The 20759-nt window shown below is 46.3% G+C and overlaps 1 protein-coding gene across 3 annotated transcripts in view; it reads left to right on the forward strand.

The window, feature by feature from the left end:
* The window catches only part of LOC119957425 (phosphatidylethanolamine-binding protein 4), a 581902-nt gene that overhangs the window by 475863 nt on the left and 85280 nt on the right, over nt 1-20759 (forward strand). For 2 of the 3 annotated variants that reach the window (XR_005458803.1, XR_005458802.1), the window contains exons 7-8: nt 6059-6162; nt 8452-8562. Coding sequence is in view for 1 of the 3 variants with exons in the window: in XM_038785480.1 (XP_038641408.1) it covers nt 6059-6150 (92 nt within the window). In the remaining 2 variants the exon portion in view is untranslated. Of the gene's footprint in view, nt 1-6058; nt 8299-8451; nt 8563-20759 lie in introns of those variants that run through there. The other variant, XM_038785480.1, reaches the window with a different exon arrangement.

Raw genomic sequence — 20759 nt, forward strand, 5'->3', positions numbered from 1 at the left:
GACTGGGACTGTTTTCCCTGCAAGTAGGGGGCTCAGGGGCGATCTTATAGAGGTTTATAAAATAATGGGGGGCATAGATAGAGTAGATAGTCAACACCTTTTCTCTAAGGTAGGGGAGTGTAAAACAAGCGGGCATAGATTTAAGTTGAGAGGGGAGAGATACAGAAGGGTCCAGAGGGGCAATTTTTCAAACAGAGGGTGGTGAGTGTCTGGAACAAGCTGCCAGAGGCAGTAGTCGAGGCGGGTACAATTTTGTCTTTTAAAAAGCATTTTGATAGTTATATGGGTAAGATGGGTTTAGAGGGATATTGGTCAAATGCGGACAATTGGGACTAGCTTAGTGGGACAGGCAGCATGGGCAAGTTGGGCCGAAGGGTCTGTTTCCATGCTGTCAAGCTCTATAACAATGACTCGATAAGTGTTTTGCAAACTTTTTTTGCTGGGACCCACATTTACTAACCGCGGACCTTCGGGATCCATGCAGGCCGACATTCACGAGGCATGCCAGCTGACGTTAGCAACCCATGCCGGATGACCTTCGTCACATACCATTATTGCTTACCTTTAATGTGGCAGGTGGGCTTGCTTGGTCCTCACGAAATCTCTTGCTTTGTCGTTCAATGTTACATTTCAGCTGAGGACTTCAGCTTCGATTTAAGTTCTTGCTGCATGCTTTGAAAAAGATCAAGACGTTTTTCCTTGTGCTCGCCATGCTTGGTCTTCGAATGCCTTTGAAGATTTTAGGGTTTTAAACTACATTTGCCAGCACTTCCCTGCAACGGGGCAGCACGGTAGCATGGTGGTTAGTATAAATGCTTCACAGCTCCAGGGTCCCAGGTTCAGTTCCCAGCTGGGTCACTGTCTGTGCGGAGTCTGCACGTCCTCCCCCTGTGTGCGTGGGTTTCCTCCGGGTGCTCCGGTTTCCTCCCACAGTCCAAAGATGTGCGGGTTAGGTGGATTGGCCAGGCTAAATTGCCCGTAGTGTCCTAAAAAGTAAGGTTAAGGGGTTGTTGGGTTACGGGTATAGGGTGGATACGTGGGTTTGAGTAGGGTGATCATGGCTCGGCACAACATCGAGGGCCGAAGGGCCTGTTCTGTGCTGTACGGTCTATGTTCTATATAACACACATGGGCTTTGCATCCTGACTTGCATTGGCACAATTAGTGCCATAGCTCAAGAAATCATCTTTGCACTACTTTGTTCCCGATTTCAGTTTCTTCTTTTTTTTTGTTAAAAAATTTAGAGTACCCAATTCATTTTTCCAATTAAGGGGCAATTTAGCGTTGCCAATCCACCTGGCCTGCACAGCTTTGGGTTGTGGGGGCAAAACCCACGCAGACACGGGGAGAATGTGCAAACTCCACACGGACAGTGACCCAGAGCCGGGATCGAACCTGGGACCTCAGCGCCGTGAGGCAGCAGGGCTAACCCACTGCGCCACCGTGCTGCCCTAGATTTCATTTTCTTCTTAATTGTTTGTTCACCAAATGCCGTGGAGCTTGGAATACAGTTCACACCAGTACTGCCTTCTCCTGAGAAGCTCTCTCCAGCAGATTTAGTTGTGAGATTGGGCACAATTCTCCCAAAGGGAGACAAACAGCCGACGCCAGAGTGAAACCCGCTCCTCACCCCCTATTCTCTACCCCCCCCCCCCACCCCCCACCCCCCCCCCCCCCCCCCCCCCCCCCCCCCCCCCCCCCCCCCCCCCCCCCCCCCCCCCCCCCCCCCCCCCCCCCCCCCCCGCCCCCGGGGGGCTAGGACCGGCGGCGCATTACTTTTGCGTGCCGGGCCTTGACGCTTGCATCAAAGCGGCGCGCCCAGAATGACGCGGCCGGCAGCGCCTAAGTGACGTCAGCCGCGCATGCACGGTTGCCGTCTTCCCCTCCGCTGCCCCACAAGACATGGCGGCTTGATCTTGCGGGGCGGCGGAGGGAAAAGAGTGCGTCTTTTAGAGATGCCGGCCCGACGATCGGTGGGCACCGATCGCGGGCCAGACATCTCCTGAGCACGCCTGTGGTGCTCGATCCTCCCTCCGCCCCCCACAGGCCCCACATGCAGCGGTCGCGCGATGTTCACGCCGGCAGCGACCAGGTGTGGTTGGTGCCGGCGTGAACCAGTCAGGGTCGTCAGGCTGCTTGGCCGATCTGGGCCGGAGAATTGCCGGTCGGCGTTAGAAACGGCGAGCGGCGATTCTCCGAGCGGCCTGTTGCAAAAGGCGACACGCCATTTTGGGGGGGTGTGGGAGAATACATGGGGGTGCCAGGGCGGCGTGGCGTGATTCGCCTGGCCCTCCCGTTATTCTCCCACCCGGCGTGGGGGTCGGAGAATCACACCCATTGTGTTTTCTTTGTATATCTGGCCCTTTCTACCTTATTACAAAATGACCCATCTTCAGTTCTTCACACAGTCCTGTTGCTTGTTTACTGGCAGCGACAAAATGGAGTAATCTCACCTCTTATGATTTTGCACCCAAAGCACGCCCGTGGTACTCGATCCTCCCTCCGCCCCCCACATGCAGCGGTCGCGCGATGTTCACGCCGGCAGCGACCAGGTGTGGTTGGTGCCGGCGTGAACCAGTCGGGATCGTCAGGCCGCTCGGCCGATCCGGGCCGGAGAAACGCGACACGCCAAAGTGTCGGATGCATGACCTTCTCTCTGCCACTGCCTCTGGCGGAAAGACTCATCGTTCATATTTAAAGGCCGGTCGTGGCCGGCATTCTTTTTTTCACTTACCAAATTTATGACTTTACTGCTAAAAAGTAAATTAACTTCAATTGAACATGTGCAGCCTTACATTTACATACAAACTTTGTTTTAAATATATTCCCATTTCTTTAGAAATGTAACCAACTCTAAAAAAACGTACAATCTTGTTTTTACTTTACAAACTCCAGCGTTGGAGGAGATGAAGTAAATTGTTGAACACACACAATGTCACGCTATCTCTTACTGGTACCACTACACTGCCCTATCCAAACATACAAGTCACCTCCTGCTCCATTCTCACCAAAAGCTCTGACGTCCTGCTGGTGGGTTTACAGCAGATGGGACAAAACTGTAAAGTTTTGCACACATGGAAATGGCAGTTTTTAGATTGTAAGTATCTGGGGTTGAAAGCTCACCTCGGGATTGTGTAGGGTTCTGAGATTGTAAATACTGTGATTCACTCTGAATGGGATAGAATCAAAGGCAAATGGGGTTTGTGGTCAGGCTAAAAATTACACTTCTGATTTCCCTGTATTTAATCAGAGGAAATCTTGGATATTGGAGCAACAGTCAGACTAGCTGGAAGCATCAAAAGGGTCAATGGAGACAAGGGCGAGCCAGATCATGGTGTTATCAGCTGTTTGCATCAGATGTTGCCAGAGGTGAAGAAGAGGGATTTGAGGATAACTTTGTTGATAATGGTATGAGGGCAGGAAGAGAAGCCATTGCCGATGATGCTCCAGCTTCACCCCCAGAACTAAGAGTGAACAAAACAAGGACAATCCCACTAAATTGAACAATGAAGGACTGGTGATGGAGGAGAATTATGTGATCATTTATGTCAATCGTGTCAAAGGGATAATGCAGTACTTAGCACACGATTCGTCACAAGCTAGGTTCACTGGTCCCAAATGGAGCAGAAGCCTTTTGCCACAGTTATCATCAGTAAATTCAGCTGACTTGTCTTTCTTAATATATATTAAACCCACCCCCCATCTTATCCACCTTTCCTTAACCTTTCTCCTCTTTGCTTCCCCCTCCCCCCCCACATTTACAGTTCACACTCTGATGTTAGTTTCTCTGCTGTTTGGCCTTTCACATCTTTTGTTCTCTCTGGGGACTGCCATTAGCACTCTTTCCCTTTGGTTTCTGTGGCCATTAGCACCCGGTTTCGCTGGATTTCTGTGGCTACGGCTCACCTTTCATTCTCACTCCACAGTATAAATATTTCCTCTGTCTGTTAGCTTTGACAAAAGAGTCATTGGACTCAAAACGTTAGCTCTTTTCTCTCCCCACAGATGCTGCCAGACCTGTTGAGGTTTTCCAGCATTTTCTCTTTCATTTCAGATTCCAGCCTCCGCAGTAATTTTCTTTTAACTCAGCTGACGTCAGGTCAAATTTCTGGTGGCCGTCCATTTGCCGTGCATGAAAAGAATGGGTATGACACTGGGCTCGGTCCATTTCTCTTGGTCCTGTTTAGAGAGCCAAGCTGCTTGCCTTTGGACTGTCAGAATCATGTCTAATAGCATATTGGTTAAGTGCAATAGGGAAAGCCTGCGCTCTAAAACAGCTGTTAGACTCTTGAGAATGCTCGCAAAGGACCAGAGACTGTTTTCAGGCTCAAACAGGGAATGTGTTGGTCCTGAACACAGCAGTCATTGGATCAGGATTAGCTGATCTCGATGTCACCTCACCAGCGACACTGTAGGGGCCTCACGGTAGCATGGTGGTTAGCATCAATGCTTCACAGCTCCAGGGTCCCAGGTTCGATTCCCGGCTTGGGTCACTGTCTGTGTGGAGTCTGCACGTCCTCCCTGTGTGTGCGTGGGTTTCCTCCGGGTGCTCCGGTTTCCTCCCACAGTCCAAAGATGTGCGGGTTAGGTGGATTGGCCATGCTAAATTGCCCGTAGTGTAAGGTTAATGGGGGGATTGTTGGGTTACGGGTATGTGGGTTTGAGTAGGGTGATCATTGCTCGGCACAACATCGAGGGCCGAAGGGCCTGTTCTGTGCTGTACTGTTCTATGTTCTAAGTGTTCACAATAAAATGTTGTTGTACATAGCTAGTCTTTTTGGTAATGTGCAGTATTTAGCACTGAACAAGACCATAGCTCAGTGTGAACTTTGAAAACGGCCAGCAAAAATATATGTTTTTTTAAATACTTAATGTGAGACCAAGGGGCGCAAGGGTGCTCTTCCAGCTCTATGACAAATGCGTGGGCTACTGCTGGCCACTGCTCAGCCCCTTCTGATTCCCTCTCCCCCCTGCACCTCCTCCACCCTGTAGAGTGAGGTAGGTTCCAGGTCTCGTGTCAGGTTTATAATCGCTACGAGGGTGGAAATGAACCCAGTCGATCCCTTGTTCACTACTTGTAGCAAGATTGTAAAGATGTACATAAAGAATGTAGTGCAATTCCGCAAACAGCAATTGTAAGAAACCTGCCGATCATTAACAAACAGATATGGATATGTTACATATAGTGTGAAGAATACAAGACAAAGAATTACAAGGTGGAAATTACACAGGTTGTCACAAACATAGAACATTACAGCGTAGTACAGGCCCTTCGGCCCTCGATGTTGTGCCGACCTGTGAAACCATCTGAAGCCTATCTGACCTACACCATTCCATTTTCATCCATATGTCTATCCAGTGACCACTTAAATGCCCTTAAAGTTGGCGAGTCTACTACTGTTGCAGGCAGGGCATTCCACACCCCTACTACTCTCTGAGTAAAGAAACTGCCTCTGACATCTGTCCTATATCTACCACCCCTCAATTTAAAGCTGTGTCCCCTCGTGTTGGTCATCCCCATCCGAGGAAAAAGACTCTCATTATCTAACCCTCTGACTATCTTATATGTCTCTATTAAGTCACCTCTCAGCCTTCTCTCTAATGAAAACAACTTCAAGTCCCTGAGCCTTTCCTCGTAAGACCTTCCCTCCATACCAGGCAACATCCTAGTAAATCTCCTCTGAACCCTTTCCAAAGCTTCCACATCCTTCCTATAATGTGGTGACCAGAACTGCACGCAGTACTCCAGGAGCGGCCGCACCAGAGTTATTAAACATTGCTTTACAATTTTTTCTGAAATCCAAGAGTACATTATCCCTGAATTATTCACTGCTGTCTGGAAATTCTTATATACTTGCAGTTTATGAACCTTCCAAATCTACATACACAAACCTGATACAAGCAAATATTTACAAATCCCTCAGTCTGCTCGTTCTGATATAACCATGCATATACAGGCAAGTTGCACGCCTCAATAGATTACAGGTAATAGGATTCTATTGCAGTGTGTTAACATCAGCCCGATTCACACCAACGCTGCTTTATCTTTTTGGTTTAGGCTCTTGGGACTTGGATTCATTTGTGTCCAGGTTCAACCTGGGAAGCCCAGTGGCGTCTGCCCAACTGATGACCCAGAACTTTGAAGACTGAAAGACAGAAAAGGTCAGCGTCGAAAGCTTTCAAAGAGCAACTTCAACTTTGCATTACATCGAACTACCAGAAAAACTGCTTTGCTGCTTTTGCTTGACTGATACCAAGGCATGATGAGATAGATTTTTATTTTGTTTGCCTTCACAGGTCTTACAAAAACAAACATAATAAGGGATTACCTCTGTCAGTATCATGAGTGGAACTGAAACCCTGAGAATTGAAAATATTTCATTGGCAATAATGGGAAGAGCTCAGTATAAATAGTAAATGGGAACTGTTAAATCTATGATATCTAGATAGCTTTACTTCATCTCTTTTTATCAGCACTGTGTGAAGAAAGTATATTGCTGTCAGTTTCAGAGATTTTTGAATCAAGCAGGTCTCCTGTGGCCGGGCAGCTCTTCTTGCCAAATGTTCGTCCTATTTTTAAGAATCCCAGTGAAAAGAGTTTGGGTGTCATGGGGCAGTTCTAACTTGATTCCGATCCAATTCTGAGCATTTAATTCTGCTCCAATAGGTCTGCATTTGGTAATTTAGCTCTGATGTATTATTAGATTGCAAGGAAATTGCAATGTCACGAGGGTGTTTTGGGGGGAGGAAAGGGGTTAGGGCAAGACACAAAACAAAACCTGAATCACCCAAAATGATTCCCGAAATTTGAGAAGTGGCAAGCAGATTCTTGGTTTAACTGTGTTGGGTTTGGTTGTGCAATGAGTTTACTATTCAGACTGAGCAATATGGATGTGGAATTCCCTGTCTTTTCATCATAAAGTATTTGTGATAATATTATCGCCTCACGACAAATGGCTAATTACATAGAATCGCAGAATTATTACACAGCAATGCCCTTCTTATCTATCTGTGAACCAAGGTGCCCCCCCCACCCCATGCCCCCATGTCTGAGTGGATTCTCTTTGTATGTGCTCTCCATCCTTAATCAAATAATTTCCTTCACCAGTGTATGAACCAACCATGATTAAGGAAGACAATTAACCCTACCTCAGTTAATCAATTGAGAAAGACCCCACAGTTCTCCTGTTATAACATCTAATTTAGCTTAAAGCACCACCTCCATCCTACTCAGATCTGGATTCCAGGTGCTGATCATCCTTTAGGTGAAGGAGGTCTTGATATCAATTCTCGCGCAATTACTCTAGTTTAAAAATATAGATTGGATTTATCTCTTCCATTCCCTTGACCGTGCTACAACTTCATAAGATCACCTCCAAGATGCCTCCATCCTAGGATCAAACGTTGATGTGGGTGGCACAGTGGCGCAGTGGTTAGCACTGCTGCCTCACAGCGCCGAGGTCCCAGGTTCAATCCCAGCCTCAGGTCACTGTCCGTGTGGAGTTTGCACATTCTCCCCGTGTCTGCGTGGGTCTCACCCCTACAACCCAAAGATGTGCAGGGGAGGTGGATTGGTCACACTAAATTGCCTCTTAATTGGAAAATAAAAATTGGATACTCTAAATTTATTTTAAAAAGGAGCAAAAGCTGACATTACTCCCTTCTTGAGCAACATTCGCACATTTCAGTTTTTTTTTCCAGCTAAAAATTTGCTTCTTCGTGACTCTGGGCTCGTGATTAAACAGGAATGCTTGAGTCTCAGTGATGGGTTATCTCCAGACTTAGTCACGTGATGGGTGCCTGAACTGGGAGTGCCACACTATCTCCTGTTTCTTCTACCAGTTCAATAATAAAATTTGAAAGTACTTAAGGAAAGATGGATTTGAGGCTGTGCAAAGAGTTAGCCATTTGTTTTACAAATCACAATTTGCTCATCCGAAGACTAACTATTTTGAATGTTGAGTGACAATTGAGCAGAATTTATTTTACAAGTGTTAATATTTGGGGATTAAATTGAGATTGATGAGTTTTGAATTATCCATTGGCTTGAATTAATTTTTGTTAAATGGTGACAGAGGAAAAACTGTGCTATCAATAACCTAGCTAGTGTATCAAACACTGAACTGCTGTTCGCTTTATCCGCATCACAGAATTTCATTTTTATTCACCTTTTTCCTTCTGTGTCACTTTCTGCTGTTTTAGAATCGCAACAATAAATAAAATGCAACTTGACAAAGTGAAAATGTATCCAACATGTTCATCATAAAGTCTTAAATTAAATCATTTCTGCATTTGCCATTCCATTACCTAGATATTTACTTCTGAATTAACTTGGTTTATTGCATATGATGTAACTTGTATTTGATATTTCAACATATTATGAAGTGCATCAAAGACAAAGAACTCTTTATCTCTCTGTTAAATTTATATTTAACATTTGTATCCCCATAGAGACCACCATTTGAAATCTCTCCTTCTGGATTTTCAATATGATTGCTGATAAGGCCAATCTTCTAGAGTGTAAAGCCATACGAGTCCCAATGTATATATTGACCATTGAAGGTAGGCCCGTAGTAGACAATAATGGGGAACCCATTTGAGAATTTCTCAACCTGCATGTGGAGGAGAGGAGATTGTGTTCACTATGGGCGCCATTCAGCAGCCTTGGTGTCGGGGCAAGGTTGTTGACTCTCGCAAGACGTTGGGATCTGGATCTCGCTCTCATTAAGCTCATGTAAATATGAGTTTGAGGTATTCTGATACCGGGCCCTCACGGCAGCACTGGGGAGACCACGTCATGGTGCCATTTGGTGCTGGTTTCCACAAACATGGAGCAGTCATAATGGCACCTGCGGGGCTTCCTGGCCATTAGAGACTCCTGTGTGATCGTGGACAGGGCAGGGTGGTACCCGGGCACCTTGGCACAGCTGGCTTAGCACCCTGCTGTCCTGGCACTGCCAGGGTGCCCAGATGGTGGCTCTGCCATGGTGGCAGTTCCTGGTTACCAGGTCGGTGCTGCTGGGGATCGGGCCTTGGCCGGGGGGGGCCTTGCCAGGAACGGGGGGGGGAGGGAGAAATAGGTGATCCTGGGTGCCTCCCTGTGGCTTTGGGGGGAGGGGGTGTCGAAAACAGGAGGGAGCTGAAAGACGGGTGGGGGAAAAGATCGGGCCGCCTTCCAAAATGGCATCCCAATCTGTGAGGAGCCTTTCCCGCTAGGCCAAGTGCGGCCTTGGCAGGGAGAACCTCCTTGAGTTCAAAATAAACCCTGGCAAAGTGCCATTGAATAGTGGGGTCTTTCGCAGCTCGGCAGTTGCTGAGAAACACCCCACTCAACATGTCCAAAACCAGACATAGGACCTTTACGATTGAATCACGCCCTATAGCTACGATAGTCCAATGTGATCTTATGATTATTCAGCACCTGTTATATAACTGGAATACCCACATAGTTACACAAACAGCCAATTCAAGACAACAAGTTGAGCTCGTACATTTACACTTGTGGGAAGCAGTTTACATTCACAGGCAGGAACCCGTTCTCTTCAAACAAAAGGAATATCTTCAAACCTTGCACCTTTTATAAATTACTCTCTCCATGGCAACGCCTTAGCAAATCAGCGTTGGATCTGCCGACCAATCAGCACTCTTTCCTCATGTGGTATAAATTGTTGCGATAGTTTGAAATTTGTCATTCTTGCTTTCGCCCTGATGGGAGCATGATGACGATTGAACAATATGACTCTCTTTTCTGCAGTGTTCAAGATCAGCAATCACCGACTCCATCAAACAGCATTTAAAAAAAAACAGCTATTTGTTTATCAATATCTCACCACACAGTCTGAATCAAGAGTGGTTGAGGGCTCGCTGTGCCAACCCCCGAGGCTCATTCTGTACCTGCACATATGGTCTGAGAAACCTACCCTTGTGTTTTAAAACGGATCAAACACACTGGCCTTAGGAGGGTGTGGGGAAGGCCAAAAACAACAAAGAATCTGGCAAGGCCAGAGATATGGAATTCCCGCTAAACTTAAAGGCAGAACCTTATTCACATTTTTTTGGTCTTGTTTCATATGCAACACCTGGCAAAATTAACAGCCTGGCTGATGGATAGCTGGAGGCTGCAACCAAGGCATGCGGGAGGCTCTTGGATATGGACCCCTATGACCGAGGTTTGGGGCTAAGTGGGTATGACCAGGATGGAGGAGCGATGAATATAATCAGCATGGATGGGGGAGAGAGAGGTTGTGTCATTAGGGGCTAGAAGACAGGTGATTGGGTCTGCGAGAGGCTAAAGGACTTTTTGAGGAGCTGGAGGGAGTAACGCTACTCCACCTAGCCCACAAGGAGTGCTGAAAACAGTAAAACTGGCAGTTCGGTACCTCCCCTTCATCGTTTGCTTTCTGGATTCATGGGAAACCAGAGCAGCAGCTTGTCAATTTCAGACCAATCTTCCAATTGCACTGTGGAAGCCAAATTTAAATACGTTTATTAATTTTTAATTAATTAATGTACTGGTGAAACATTCAGTTTTGCGATAAAAGTATGGGGCACGTGCCAGACATAACTCCTTAGCCACCCCACCCCATCCATGAAGGGTTCATATCAAGGCCATTGTTTGACTCCCATTTGTGGATACCCCAACACATTGTGCTTCTGGTTACATTATTGGCAACAGCGCTAGGTTAGTATACCAATGTGGTTACATTATTGGCAACAGCGCTAGGTTAGTATACCAATGTGGTTACATTATTGGCAACAGCGCTAGGTTAGTATACCAATGTGGTTACACTATTGGCAACAGCGCTAGGTTAGTATACCAATGTGGTTACATTATTGGCAACAGCGCTAGGTTAGTATACCAATGTGGTTACATTATTGGCAACAGCGCTAGGTTAGTATACCAATGTGGTTACACTATTGGCAACAGCGCTAGGTTAGTATACCAATGTGGTTACATTATTGGCAACAGCGCTAGGTTAGTATACCAATGTGGTTACATTATTGGCAACAGCGCTAGGTTAGTATACCAATGTGGTTACACTATTGGCAACAGCGCTAGGTTAGTATACCAATGTGGTTACATTATTGGCAACAGCGCTAGGTTAGTATACCAATGTGGTTACATTATTGGCAACAGCGCTAGGTTAGTATACCAATGTGGTTACACTATTGGCAACAGCGCTAGGTTAGTATACCAATGTGGTTACATTATTGGCAACAGCGCTAGGTTAGTATACCAATGTGGTTACATTATTGGCAACAGCGCTAGGTTAGTATACCAATGTGGTTACATTATTGGCAACAGCGCTAGGTTAGTATACCAATGTGGTTACATTATTGGCAACAGCGCTAGGTTAGTATACCAATGTGGTTTGAGTTCCTGCTAAACAAAACAAGATCAAGTGAGTTAAAGGGCACATTTTCCTTGTGGGAAGATTTGAAATTTTCATATCTGTGGGTTGATGTTTCTGCCTGACACAGCAGTGTTCAGGCTGGAATAAGTATCGTTTGCATGTTACAGAAGTTTATTAGTTATGAAACAGTCGTCAGACATATTTGTGCATTTATAGAAACTATAAGGAATGCAGGAAAGGCAATTTTGTTGGTTTCAAAGGAAAATTAATCCCTCTACTCAGAAAATTCACTGAGGCAGGAGAGAAAGCATTAAGTTCAAATCTGTATACCTCGGGAACAGAGTTGGTGTTCACTCAAATCAACTTGGGAAGGAAGAATATGGAGCATGGGCAATAAGTTAGAGTAGATAGCACCTGCTGAGGACCCGGTGCTAGCAACAAGCACACCCAAGGCTGTTTTCTCTTGACCCTGCCAAGCAGGAAGCTGGTGAAGTTGCCTGGTTTGATTTTTGGCCCAAAAGCATACACAGATTACAATCCCCAAAGAAACAGTGGTAGGAAAAACTTTACAAGGCAGCAGATGTGAAATATCTGACAATGGTACTTTCCCGCACCCTGACCCTTCGCGCAGAGTTCCCGCCGACAGCAACCAGGTGTGGTTGGCGCAGGTGGGACTCTGCTTTTTCCACAAGGACCCGATGGACTGCATGCTAGGATTTTAACAGAAGTGGCCGCAGAGATAGTGGAGCCATTGGTCGAAAATATTTGTAACTCACTAAATTCCCAGAGGGTACCAGAAGATTGGAAAACAGCCAACCCCTTGTTCAAAAAGGGAGAAAGGCGGAAGGCAGGGTTTGACATCTATTATTGGCAAGATGTTGGAGTCAATCGTTTGATAAGGTGCCGCACAAGAGGTGGTGCGTAAAATAAAAGGCCATGGAATTGGAGCAAGTGTGTTCGCATGCAATGAAAACTGGCTGTCACATAGAAAACAGTGTGTTGGAACAAATGGGTCCTTTTCAGAGTGGAAAGATGTAACACGTGGTGTACCGCAAGGATCAGTTCATGGCCCACAGTTATTCACTATTTACATTGATGACCTGGAGGAAGGCATAAAATATAAGGTTTCTAAATTTGCCGATGATACGAAGTGGATGGAAGGGCATGTTGTTATGAGGATATTGTGACTCTGCAAAAAGATATAGATAGATATCTATGGCGAAAACCTGGCAAATGGAGTTTAATGTGGGGAAGTGTGAGGTCATGCACTTCAGCCGGAGGAATCACAAGGCAGATTGTTATCTAAATGGAGAGAGAGACTGGAGAAGAGTGAGTGCAGAGGGATCTAGGTGTTCCAGTGCATGAATCACAAAAAGCTTGCAGGCAGGTCCAACAAGTAGTCAAGAAGACAAATGGCATTTTAGCCTTTATTGCAAAGGGATTGGAGTTTAATAAGAACATAAGAACTAGGAGCAGGAGTAGGCCATCTGGCCCCTCGAGCCTGCTCCGCCATTCAATGAGATCATGGCTGATCTTTTGTGGACTCAGCTCCACTTTCTGGCCCGAACACCATAACCCTTAATCCCTTTATTCTTCAAAAAACTATCTATCTTTATCTTTAAAATATTTAACGAAGGAGCCTCAACTGCTTCACTGGGCAAGGAATTCCATCGATTCACAACCCTTTGGGTGAAGAAGTTCCTCCTAAACTCAGTCCTAAATCTACTTCCCCTTATTTTGAGGCTATGTCCCCAGTTCTGCTTTCGCCCGCCAGTGGAAACAACCTGCTCGCATCTATCCTATCTATTCCCTTCATAATTTTATATGTTTCTATAAGATCCCCCCTCATCCTTCTAAATTCCAATGAGTACAGTCCTAGTCTACTCAACCTCTCCTCATAATCCAACCCCTTCAGCTCCGGGATTAACCTAGTGAATCTCCTCTGCACACCCTCCAGTGCCATTACGTCCTTCCTCAAGTAAGGAGACCAAAACTGAACACAATACTCCAGGTGTGGCCTCACTAACACCTTATACAATTGCAGCATAACCTCCCTAGTCTTAAACTCCATCCCACTAGCAATGAAGGACAAAATTCCATTTGCCTTCTTAATCACCTGTTGCACCTGTAAACCAACTTTCTGTGACTCATGCACTAGCACACCCAGGTCTCTCTGCACAGCAGCATGCTTTAATATTTTATCGTTTAAATAATAATCCCGTTTGCTGTTATTCCTACCAAAATGGATAACCTCACATTTGTCAACATTGTATTCCATCTGCCAGACCCTAGCCTATCCAAATCCCCCTGCAGACTTCCAGTATCCTCTGAACTTTTCGCTTTACCATTCATCTTAGTGTCATCTGCAGACTTGGGCACATTGCCCTTGGTGCCCAACTCCAAATCATCTATGTAAATTGTGAACAATTGTGGGCCCAACACGGATCCCTAAGGGACACCACTAGCTACTGATTGCCAACCATAGAAACACCCAGTAATCCCCACTCTTTGCTTTCTATTAATTAATCAATCCTCTATCCATGCTACTACTTTACCCTTAATGCCATGCATCTTTATCTGATGCAGCAACCCTTTGTGTGGCACCTTGTCAAAAGCTTTCTGGAAATCCAGATATACCACATCCATTGGCTCCCCGTTATCTACTGCACTGGTAATGTCCTCAAAAAATTCCACTAAATTAGTTAGGCATGACCTGCCCTTTATGAACCCATGCTGCGTCTGCCCAATGGGACAATTTCTATCCAGATGCCTCGTTATTTCTTCCTTGATGATAGATTCCAGCATCTTCCCTACTACCGAAGTTAAGCTCACTGGCCTATAATTTCCTGCTCTCTGCCTACCTCCTTTTTTAAACAGTGGTGTCACGTTTGCTAATTTCCAATCCACCGGAACCACCCCAGAGTCTAGTGAATTTTGATAAATCATCACTAGTGCATCTGCAATTTCCCTAGCCATCTATTTTAGCACTCTGGGGTGCATTCCATCAGGGCCAGGAGACTTGTCTACCTTTAGCCCATTAGCTTGCCCATCACTACCTCCTTAGTGATAACAATCCTCTCAAGGTCCTCACCTGTCATAGCCTCATTTCTATCTGTCACTGGCATGTTATTTGTGTCTTCCACTGTGAAGACCGACCCAAAAAACCTGTTCAGTTCCTCAGCCATTTCCTCATCTCCCATTATTAAAACTCCTTTCTCATCCTCTGAAGGACCAATATTTATCTTAGCCACTCTTTTTTGTTTTCTATATTTGTAAAAACTTTTACTGTCTGTTTTTATATTCTGAGCAAGTTTACTCTCATACTCTATCTTACTCTTCTTTATAGCTTTTTTAGTAGCTTTCTGTTGCCCCCTAAAGATTTCCCAGTCCTCTAGGGCGAAATTCTCCCAAAACGGGAGAAATCGTCAAACTGCCGTAAAACCCGGGCGGTTTTACGGCATCGCGCCCCTTCCCGACGGGGGACCGATTCTGGTCCCCCGTCGGGGCTAGCAGCCCGACGTCGGAGGCCCCGACAAGTCGGGCTTAACGAAAATCGTTAAGCCCGCTTGTCGGACTTAGCGCCGGCTGACGCGTCATATGACGTCAGCCGCGCATGCGCAGGTGGGAAGACTCCACCCACGCATGCGCGGGTGACGTCATCGCGTTTTTGCGCGAAACCCGCGCATGCGCGGTCCGGGTTGCCCCTCAGCCGCCCCGCGTATTGATACTGCGGGGCGGCGGAAGGACAAATAGTGCGCGGGCATCGGGCCCGCTGCCCGCGATCGGTGGGCACCGATCGCGGGCCCATGGCACCCTTGGCACGGCCGTGGTACTGCCGTGCCAATCGGTGCCATGGTTATTTTTTTCCAGGTGGTCACGACGTTTTTACGAATGGCAGGACCAGGTGTGTTTGCCGTTCGTAAAAAGGTCGTAAAGGGCTGGGACTTCGGCCCTTCTAACAGCTGTGAATCGCTGCCGGCCGTAAAAAAACGGCGGCAGCGATTCGTGTCGGGATTTCGGCGGGGGGGGGGGGGGGAGAATAGCGGGAGGGCTTCAAAAAAGTCGGGAAGGCCCTCCCGCTATTCTCCCACCCGTCGTGGGGGGGGGAGAATTTCGCCCCTAGTCTCCTACCAATCTTTGCCACTTTGTATGCTTTTTCCTTCAATTTGATACTTTCCCTTATTTCCTTAGATATCCACGGTCGATTTTCCCTCTTTCTACCGTCCTTCCTTTTTGTTGGTATAAACCTTTGCTGAGCACTGTGAAAAATCGCTTGGAAGGTTCTCCACTGTTCCTCAACTGTTCCACCATAAAGTCTTTGCTCCCAGTCTACCTAAGCTAGTTCTTCTCTCATCCTATTGTAATCTCCTTTGTTTAAACACAAAACACTAGTATTTGATTTTACCTTCTCACCCTCCATCTGTATTTTAAATTCCACCATATTGTGATCGCTCCTTCCGAGAGGATCCCTAACTATGAGATCATGAATCAATCCTGTCTCATTACACAGGACAAGATCTAGGACCGCTTGTTCCCTCATAGGTTCCATTACATACTGTTCTAGGAAACTATCGCGGATACATTCTATAAACTCCTCCTCAAGGTTGCCTTGACCAACCTGGTTAAACCAATTGACATGTAGATTAAAATCCCCCATGATAACTGCTGTACCATTTCTACATGCATCAGTTATTTCTTTGTTTATTGCCTGCCCCACCATAACGTTACTATTTGGTGGCCGATAGACTACACCTATCAATGACTTTTTCGCCTTACTATTCCTGATTTCCACCCAAATGGATTCAACCTTATCCTGCATAGCACCGATGTCATCACTTACTATTGCCCAGATGTCATCCTTAAATAACAGAGCTACATAACAGAGCCCGTACCAGCCTCCCCGAACAGGCGCCGGAATGTGGCGACTAGGGGCTTTTCACAGTAACTTCATTGAAGCCTACTCGTGACAATAAGCGATTTTCATTTTTTTTTCATCACCTCCCTTACCATCCACTCTGTCCTTCCGAATAGTTTGAGACCCTCGGATATTTAACTCCCAGTCGTGACCATCCTTTAACCCTGTTTCAGTAATGGCCACTAAATCATAGTCATTCACGATGATTTGCGCCATCAACTCATTTACTTTATTCCGAATACTACGAGCATTCAGGTAAAGTACACTTATGTTGGTTTTTTTACCTCTGTTTTGAATCTTAACATCTCCCGTTTTATTCCTTTTCGTATTACTGGGCCTATTCATTGAGCTCCCCTCAGTCACTGTACCTTGTACTGTCGCCCTTTTTGATTTTTGACTGTGTCTTCATGCCTTGCACTTTCCCCCTTACTTCCTTTTGCTTCTGTCTCTGTTTTACTACCTTCCAACTTCCTGCATCGGTTCCCATCCCCCTGCCACCTTAGTTTAAACCCTCCCTAACAGCTCTGGCAAACACCCCCCCTAGGACATCGGTTCCAGTCCTGCCCAGGTGCAGACCGTCCGGTTTGTACTGGTCCCACCTCCCCCAGAACCGGTCCCAATGCCCCAGGAATTTGAATCCCTCCCTCTTCCACCATCTCTCGAGCCACGCATTCATCCTATCTATCCTGACATTCCTACTCTGACTAGTTTGTGGCACTGGTAGGAATCCTGAGATTACTACCTTTGAAGTCGTACTTTTTAGTTTAACTCCTAACTCTCTGAATTCAGCTTGTAGGATCTCATCCCGTTTTTTACCTATATCGTTGGTGCCTATGTGCACCACGACAGCTGGCTGTTCACCCTCCCCCCCCCAGAATGTCCTGCAGCTGCTCCGAGACATCCTTGACCCTTGCACCAGGGAGGCAACATACCATCCTGGAGTCTCTATTGCGTCCACAGAACCGCCTGTCTATTCCCCTTACGATCGAGTCCCCTATCACTATAGCCCTGCCATTTTTCTTCCTGCACTGCTGCGCAGCAGAGCCAGCCACGGTGCCATGAACCTGGCTGCTGCTGCCTTCCCCTGGTGAGCCATCTTCCTCAACAGTATCCAAAGCGATATATCTGTTTTGCAGGGAGATGACTGCAGGGGACACCTGCACTGCCTTCCTACTCTTGCTCTGTCTTTTGGTCACCCATTTGCTATCTCCCTCAGTAACTTTCACCTGCGGTGTGACCAACTCGCTAAACGTGCTATCCACGACCTGCTCAGCATCGCGGATGCTCCAAAGTGAGTCCATCCGCAGCTCCAGAGCCGTCAAGCGGTCTAACAGGAGCTGCAACTGAACACACTTCTTGCACGTGAAAGAGCCAGGGACAGTGGACGTGTCCCTGAGCTCCCACATCGCACACGAGGAGCATGACACGGGTCTGGGATCTCCTGCCACGTCTTAAACCTTAGGTAAACTTATACAACTACAATTTCAAAGTAAAAATAAATAAATTAGACAATGAAAAGAAAAAAAAACTACTTACCAGTCACTTACCAGGGTTAAAAAGCACCTCCTCCCCACCCAACTTTGAATTCCCAAACTCCCTCTGGCTGTGTCTTTTTTGGCTCACTGGGAGAACTCACCCAGGGTTTCAGATGCTGGTTTAAAATGGTGATGTTTTGGTGAGGCTTCACCTGGAATAGTGCATATAGTTTGGTCTCCTTTTCTAAAAATAGGATATAGTAACAATAGGATATAGGCAGTCCAAAGAAGATTTACCAGGTTAATTCCTGGGATGAGTTTAATAATAATAATCTTTATTGTCACAAGTAGGCTTACATTAACACTGCAATAAAGTTACCCCATCAAGAGAGACTAAATAGTTTGGGTCTGTATTTCTTGGAGTTTAGAATAGTCAAGGGTGACCTTATTCAAACAGATGAGATCCTGAGAGGGTTTAACATGGTAGATGCTGAGATGCTTTCGCCAGTGGGAGAATCTTGAACAAGGGGACATAGCGACAAGATAATGGGCCGGTCATTTAAAACTGAGATGGGTAGAAATGTTTTTTCCGCAGACGGCGGTGAACCTCTGGAATTCTCTACCCTGGAGGATGATCATTAGAAGTATTTAAAGTGGAGATGGATAAATAATTGATAGATGAACCATAATCATTCTGAATGGCAGTGCAGGCTGGAAGGGGAGGGGCTGGTTTAGCACAGGGCTAAATCGCTGGCTTTGAAAGCAGACCAAGGCAGGCCAGCAGCATGGGTTCAATTCCCGTACCAGCCTCCCCGAACAGGCGGCGGAATGTGGCGATTAGGGGCTTTTCACAGTAACTTAATTGAAGCCTACTTGTGACAATAAGCGATTTTCATTCGTTCATTCAAGTGCTGGTGGCCAACTCCTATTTCTTGCGTTTTTGTATTAGAATGTAATATAGGACAAATTGTAAAATGGTGACCACTCTAATCCCAACTGTCATCTGCCCTGCAGGTTGGGTTAAGATTCCCTGTGACAAGGAGCTGAATTTTATTCAGTAGTGTTGAGAATGAGATCTAGGGCGCGATTCAACGAGTTAAAATCAGAGTCCCATTTTAGGTGCTAATAGCGGGATTTTTCTCAGCGCTGACCACCCCTCTATCGAACAAGACTCTACTTGTTTTCTGGCCTCGGTCAGGAATACCCTTACCTCATTTCATAGAACATAGAACAGTACAGCACAGAAAAGGCCCTTCGGCCCTCAATGTTGTGCCGAGCATTGTCCGGAACCAAGATCAAGCTATCCCACTCCCTGTCATTCCGGTATGCTCCATGTGCCTATCCAATAACCGCTTGAAAGTTCCTAAAGTGTCCGACTCCACTATCACAGCAGGCAGTCCATTCCACACCCTAACCACTCTCTGAGTAAAGAACCTACCTCGGACATCCCACCTATAGCTCCCACCCTGAATCTTATAGTTATGCCCCCTTGTAACAGCTACATCCGCCCGAGGAAAAAGTCTCTGAACGTCCACTCTATCTATTCCCCTCATCATCTTATAAACCTCTATTAAGTCGCCTCTCATCCTCCTCCACTCCAAAGAGAAAAGCCCTAGCTCCCTCAACCTTTCCTCATAAGACCTATCCTGCAACCAGGCAGCATCCTGGTAAATCCCCTTTGCACCCTTTCCAATGCTTCCACATCCTTCCTATAGTGAGGTGACCAGAACTGCCCTGCACTGACGATCTCCCGACCTTCCTCGGCATCCCCACCGTGGCCTCCAGACCCTTCCACTGCCTGAATTGACCTCTTAGGAGGTCCTCAAGCCATGCACCCCCTCACCGCCTTTACCCCACCTCTTAAGGGCAGGGCACCCCTGGCCCGATTCCTGGCATGAGCAACCTTGGCACCTAGGCACCTTGGCACAGCCAGCCTGGCACCCTGACAGGCAGTGCCCTGCCGACTTCGCAGTGCCACCTGGGCACCCTGGCAGAGGCTCTTCTCTTGTGAGAGAGAAGAACTGCCTATTATTTGCCAAGTCAAAAAAGAAGTCGGCAGTGGTACATTTTTAAGCCATCATATCCAATGAAGTACAAAGGAACAACCGAGTAACTGGTTGCAAATCAAGTTTCAAATGTAGATTTCACGAGTTTTAAACACGGCTTTAGTTCAATAAATATTTGAAATCAGCATCAAAAGTATTCCATTAGCTTTGGGGTTTCCTTTTGTCTCAGTCATTGGAATTAAGTGGGTTTGGGTGTCAGATGGAAGTATGTGTCACCTAGATTTCAGAACCACTTTACTCTCACTTTAAGGATCGTTTGATGAAGTGGTCACGACATTAGCTGAACACCACACACAAGCAGCCCTGAGACAGAGCTTTTCTGCAGTGTAACTGATGTGGTGCCAAAGAGCTGAGTAGTCACTATGAGGCTGCTGCTGGTGCCAACAGATTGGAATTACTCGCACATTTGCAGCAATTGGAGACGATCTTATGATGCACCTTCGCATTAATTTTCCATTAGGTACAAGCACAGTCTGATAATGCGGCCTGGGGAAACACCGAACCCGTATTAAAATAGCCAACCTAGGGAAAATCCCTAGCACAGTAGTGGTGCATCCTAACTATTCGAGTTAACCAGTGGTGAATTAGAGAAATGCTGTTCATAATTTCTCAGAAGTAAACAAATGTGACCAATTGCTTCAAATATAAACTGTGACCTTTCAGATATTAGTAATGTGGGAATTTTCAGAGTTCACAGTATTTGAGGTTGTGTTTCAAACATGATACTGCAGTGACTGGCACGGGATTACATCATCATAGGATTTGCAACTTGCATTGACACTTGGGGGAATTTATAAAGTCAGAGTTTTACAGCACCGGAAAGAGGCTCTTTAGCCCATCGCGTCAGTGCCAGCCATCAGCACCTATCTACTCTAATCCCATTTTCCAGCACTTGGTCTGTCGCCTTGGATGCTGTGGCTTTCAAGTGCTCATCGAAACGCTTTTTAAA

The sequence above is a fragment of the Scyliorhinus canicula genome, chromosome 26, assembly GCF_902713615.1.
Source record: "Scyliorhinus canicula chromosome 26, sScyCan1.1, whole genome shotgun sequence".
Classification (NCBI taxonomy): Eukaryota; Metazoa; Chordata; class Chondrichthyes; order Carcharhiniformes; family Scyliorhinidae; genus Scyliorhinus; species Scyliorhinus canicula.